This window comes from Vigna angularis, chromosome 3 (genome assembly GCF_016808095.1).
Source record: "Vigna angularis cultivar LongXiaoDou No.4 chromosome 3, ASM1680809v1, whole genome shotgun sequence".
NCBI classification, from domain to species: Eukaryota; Viridiplantae; Streptophyta; class Magnoliopsida; order Fabales; family Fabaceae; genus Vigna; species Vigna angularis.
Genome location: NC_068972.1, coordinates 42395047 through 42401046, shown reverse-complemented (window position 1 = coordinate 42401046; position 6000 = coordinate 42395047). Strand labels below are relative to the sequence as shown.

General features: G+C 31.0%; 1 protein-coding gene across 1 annotated transcript; it reads left to right on the top strand.

Annotated features, from left to right (window-relative positions):
• Positions 1 to 1130: 1130 nt before the first annotated feature.
• LOC108325220 (auxin-induced protein 22B) lies at positions 1131 to 2876 on the top strand. Its single transcript, XM_017558248.2, has 4 exons — positions 1131 to 1486; positions 1749 to 1939; positions 2038 to 2137; positions 2397 to 2876. Exons 1-4 carry the CDS (start codon positions 1263 to 1265, stop codon positions 2470 to 2472), a joined length of 591 nt encoding a protein of 196 aa, XP_017413737.1. The 5' UTR covers positions 1131 to 1262; the 3' UTR covers positions 2473 to 2876.
• Positions 2877 to 6000: the final 3124 nt, after the last annotated feature.

Below are 6000 nucleotides of genomic sequence, written 5' to 3'. Positions count from 1 at the left end.
AAGCTTACCTTGTGTTTTTCCTTGTGTTGTCTCGTTTGTACGTCTGTCCTTGTCCTTGCAATGATCATCTGTGTGGATGTGAGCAGAAGGAGACGCACTACTGGAAGAGGCGTTGGAAGAGCAGTACTTGGAGGAAGAAAACTTAGTCGAGGTCGAGGTGAAAAATGAACAATGGGACGTTCGGCTGGTAGTTGGTTATGTTGGTTAGGTGGCCGTTCGTTCACCTTTGTCTTTAAGTTTGAATGACCGTTCGGTGTTGGTTTTGTAAACCGTTCGGTCTTGTTTTCTCTTGTGTTGTACAATTTTAGTTGAGAAGTTATGTAAGGTCGTTCGGCCAGAACCGTGCTCTCTTTTTGAATGTTAAAACTGGCCTGGATTATTATTAATTGTAATTATTCTATTATATGATTTTATTACTGTATTTTTGGAATGTTACAGTAGTAATAGCCCTTAATTTTGTATTATCTTGAATTTTGTGAAACTATTTTATAATTATATTTATTATTTTAATATTATGTTATAAACCCAAAAGCCAAAAATCCTAACATATTTACACACAGATTTGAAACTAAGTTAGTTTTTTATTTTAAAAATAAATTTTGAAATTAAAATAGTGATTTATGTTTCATATATCATTTTAGGGATGTAGCACACTATTAGCAGCCCCACATGAGTGGTTCTTACCACGATGCCCAACCCTCACAAGGTCCCTCCATCCAAATGCTCTGCTTCCTTCAAATCAACGCTCCTTATTTCGATTTGTCCCCCAAACACATCGCAACCGTCCATCCACTCCCAACCCGACCAAAGGTGGGTGAGTGTGTCCCACGTTTGTCCTCCAACCAGGGGGACATGTTCCTTTAAAGCCTCTGTGACTGCTACCGACACGTTATGTGAAAAAAAAGAAAAAACACATTTTTTAAATTGTATAACGTTTTTTTACATCATTTTCTACGCGTATAATCTTAATTTTTTTATTGCTTAACAACAAATTTTATTTTCTTTTGATAATCGGGAAAGAAAAAACCTATTAAACTTTTTTTTCTCGTTTAAAAAGTATATTAGTTAAAAAAGATATATAAAAATTCGGTACTAGTCTTTTTCTTTAGAAAAAACAATGTACCCTCACGGCCACACATCCTTTATTCCGACTTTGCTATAAAATAGGCTTCCAATTTCAACTTTCTCACGTTTAATTTCAACAGGAATAGTTAAGATTTGGAATATATTTTGGTGGTGGGAAATTGTGATCACAGAGAAAGATGGAAAGCAGAGTGGTATTTGAGAGTGATCTGAACCTCAAGGCAACAGAACTTAGATTAGGGTTGCCAGGGACAGAGGAAAAGGAAGACAAGAACCTGCGTACACATGCTGTTCTTAGAAACAACAAAAGACAAGTGCGTGAAACTTCTCAAGACTCCATTTCCATTTCCAATGCTTCACATCACCAACAACACGTAGAGACTGTTTCAGCTCCTCCACTCAAGTACGTTTACCAAATTAGTTTTCAAGAATCGTGCTTTTTTTTTTCATAACTCTGAATCTGCCATTTCTGCTAATCTTTGTATGAAATTCGTATAGTTCTTTTGTATTTAAAACATAAAGAAGTAGAAGAATAGGTTTGAATTGGTTTGGTACTGGTGGCTTCACTTCAAAAATGGAATTAGTTTGTTAATAACTTTTGTTGTGTTGTTTGAATCTGAGTTTTAAGGTTAATGGATTGAATGTGTTTATTATTGGGGTGGCAGGGCAAAGATAGTGGGGTGGCCACCAATCAGATCCTACAGGAAGAACAGTGTGCAGGAGGGCGAGGGGGATGGGATCTTTGTGAAAGTGAGCTTGGATGGAGCACCTTACCTCAGAAAAATTGACTTGAAAGTCTACAGGGGTTATCCAGAACTACTCAAAGCTTTAGAAACCATGTTCAAGTTGGCCATAGGTGAGATACCAATTTTCATTGCTGTCTTCTTTTGTTGTGGTGTGCTGAATGAGACAAGTTTGAATGAAAATAACCTGAACTGGGTTTTGTTGGATCAGGTGAGTACTCTGAAAGAGAGGGTTATAAGGGGTCTGAATATGCTCCTACATATGAAGACAAGGATGGTGACTGGATGCTAGTTGGAGATGTTCCATGGGAGTAAGTTCCACCACTCTCTTTTGTTCATGTGTCATGTGTGTTGTCTCTTTGCTGTTTTTGTAAATGTTTCAGAGGAAGAAAATAACAATATTTTTTTTCAGAAATGAAACTTTCTCGTATTAACTTTGAGAAAATCATATTTTTACGTATTTGTAAGTTTCAGCTTACGGCAAACACATTGTTTATTTATTTATTTCTGATCAGTTTTCATAACATACTCAGAGAGAGAACTTAGTTTTTGTTTTTTATTTTTCTGCAGCATGTTTGTGACTTCTTGCAAAAGGCTAAGAATCATGAAAGGCTCGGAAGCAAGTGGGCTGGGTTGTGTTGTATGAGAAAGAAACAGATAAATTACTATGGCCATGATGAGGAAAATCATTCTTTTGGAACTGAGAGATGTTGAATCAATGCATTGCTATCACCATGCATACCAATCTGAGTTGGAATTTAAAGTAGGGAGATGGAAGACTCTGTCTGTCTACAAGTTTTGTTGATATGTATTTCTGGTTATTTAGAACTACCTGTGATGAGGTGCAACATGCTGTTGCTTCCATTGAACCCTTTCAATGAGCAACCTCATACAAATTTTCCTTAACCAAGTTGGTTGGTGAACAAGAGAGATAAAAGGGATCGATCTGTTCATCAAAGTATTTCTTTTTGTCTTTTTTTATCACACACACAAACACAGGGTAATACATCAAATATTCATGCAATATTTTGCTATTCAATGGACACAAAATTAACGAAGCATGTGCTTGTTTAAATTTGGTGGATGATCAAACGGTTGTTAATGTGGTTTCAGCTAGGTTAATATATGTTTGGTTGGCTTTTGAGAAGATTATTTTATAGTTCATTTAATGCTCTTTCTCTCTCCCATGTTGTAAACAACATTTTAATGTTCACAAATTATTATTAAAAAATTGATACTGAATTTTATTGTTAATTTGTTTTCTAAAGAAAAACAAATTAAATATGAGCCGCTTAATTTGAACTAAAACTAAATTTACAAAGTTGATTATATTTATTAAAACAGAATATGTTAAGAGTGAATTCTACACATATGGTATGAACTGAAAATCAGGAGTTGTCTCAGAAAACATGTTATATGGTTATAAAAATTTTAAATATTTGATCATCCAATAATCAGACAGAAAATCGTGGTAGTAATACTAATTGGTTTTATCATCACCAAATAATCCCACATACGCATCATGAAATGGAGTTGTAAGTCAAATCAAACCGAATTTGTTAAAGGAATTGGGTTATACACTATTAGGGAGGCGTGTAGGTTGGTTGGTTGTTGGCAAAAATAATTAATCTTCACACCCTTTTATTAAGAAAAATATAATGAACAAACAAGTTAAGAAATCCACAAGATGCATGCTTAATCTTATAAAAAAATTATTTGGAAATTTTATAATTTTTAAGACACTTAAATACATTAAATTTAAATTGGTCTCATTTTAAATTATTTATACTTTTTAAATATTTTGTCCGAATAACACAATTTAAATTTAGTGAATTTTTTATAAAATATTTCAATTATTATTAAATTCAAAAAATTATCTAAATATCAAATAATTGTTAAGAACTAAAAACAATATCGACATTAATAATATATTGATGTTGATTGATGTAAAATACAATTCATTTTGTATTTGAAAAAAAAAATCAATTTATGTTAAATAAGTTATTTTCAGGTTATAAAAACTTAAATTGGATTAGATTTAAGTAGGATAGTACTATATTAATATAAGAGGGTGTTGCTCCCTCCACCACCCCAAGTGCTTCTGCATCTCCTCACTATTTTTTTTTTCAAAAATATTCTATACTTTCCCACTATTTTCTTTTATTTCAAAAATACCATACAACTCCCCACTATCCTCAACAATTTTTCTCTTTCTCTCTCTGCATTAATGGAGCATTCATATGGCTTACATTTAAACTTGTGATATATTGCAAAATATAAAATCCAGATAAAACTTTAATATTAGTGTTTCTACCACTTCAATTTTATAAACTTAAAAGTTAGATGCCAATACAAAATAATAAACATAATAATATTAATAGTAAATAATATATTATTATTATTATATACTAACTTTATAATGACGAAAGAACTAAATAAATTCCAAATCTTTAACAAATAACTTTTCTTTTATATTTTAAGTATTTAATAATATTTTTATATTATTTATCTAATAAACTAAATACTTTATTCAAGTAATTTGAGTCAAACATGTCGGTAAGTTAAAACATAATATAATGTTAAAAATTATAGATATTAAATTTAAAAAAAACACACATAAATATTTTTCTTGAAATTTAGAACAAATTTTTACTATTTATTAAGTGATTTGAAGAAAAAAAAATATTGAACAGTGAAAATAAGATTGAATCAAGCTTATAAAGTAAGTGAATTTCTCTTTTAAAAAAAAATTTCATTTAAAAATGTGTATTTAAAATAATTTTTTTAAAAGATAGTCAAACTTAAATAAGTCAAAAATAATTAATAACCAGACAATCATGCTCGAGATGTGTTAGGCGAACTATATGTTTGTTGGGTATTATCTCAGTGGCGTTAAACGTGAAGAAAGTGGCATTCGACACCTACTACTTTTAAATTTGAGTTAGCATAAGGTGATTTTGATGCTGAGCAAGCCTCTCTCATACTGCTAATCATAAATAGTTGTAGAAAAAAGGTTGTTGGATGCATGAGTTTTAAAAGATAAAAACATAAATTTCACTATGTCATGATAAAAGATACGAGTTTCTCAAGATTTTATGAATACAAACAAATGTATAAGTTAAATTTGGTTATTGTTAGTCGGGGACTTAACCCACAACCTTTTTTCACCCTCCCCTTCAAACTCTTCAAACCAACCTTATATCTTCTTAATGTTAGTAAGGGAGTTAACCCACAACATCTCTCACACTCCCTTCTAACTTCTATCCCTAAACAAACCTTATAGCTTCATAATCTATAAATAGGACGAACGACGTTGAAAATAATTCAAGTGCGAGTCTGAATCTCACCTCGAGTAAAAATGACAAAGTTATACACCATATAAGATGAAAAAGTCATAAATTCATTCTTTTAATATTTTAGGTTAAAACATGTGTCAAATGCTTTATGTGGGGTAAGACTCAATGTCATGTCACATATATAAATATTAGGAGAAGTTAAATTTTTTAAATTCGATGTTAAATTAACGCCGAATTTTTTAAATTCGATGTTAAATTAACGCCGAATTTTGTAAATATACGATGTTAACTTAAGATCGAATTTTATTAATATATGACATTAATCAATTTTTTTTTGTTTTTTTAATTAATTGTGATCTTTTTTACAACTTTACGATACCTGAAAAACATAAAAACAACAAATTTCAGTTTTTGGTATTTTATAAAGCAAGAACTATGAACATAGTATCAACAACAAACAACAATAACCAACAACAAACAAGTTCAATCAAACAATAACAACAAAAAATAAGTTCAACAAAAAAAAAACAACAAACAAGTTCAACAAATAAGTTTTTCAAACGAAAACAAAAACGAAAACTGACCTTGAAAAGGTGGGTTCGTCGGGATAAAGTGTCTCACCGGTGACAGAGAAAACAAAATGTGCCTATGAAGACCAAAAGCACGAAAATAATCGGTCAAAACAAACGAAAATCATAATAAAATGCATTTCTATCAAATGAAAGAAAGATTACATGTGATGGTCATCAAACTTCGTTGGAGAAAAGTTTTAGAAGGGAAGAGGGTCTCGCGCACTAAGATAAAGTGAATGAATTTTCGATCTCCCGCTCAAAATTTTATTGAATTCACTAACATTTTGACGTCTAACACTAGGGTAT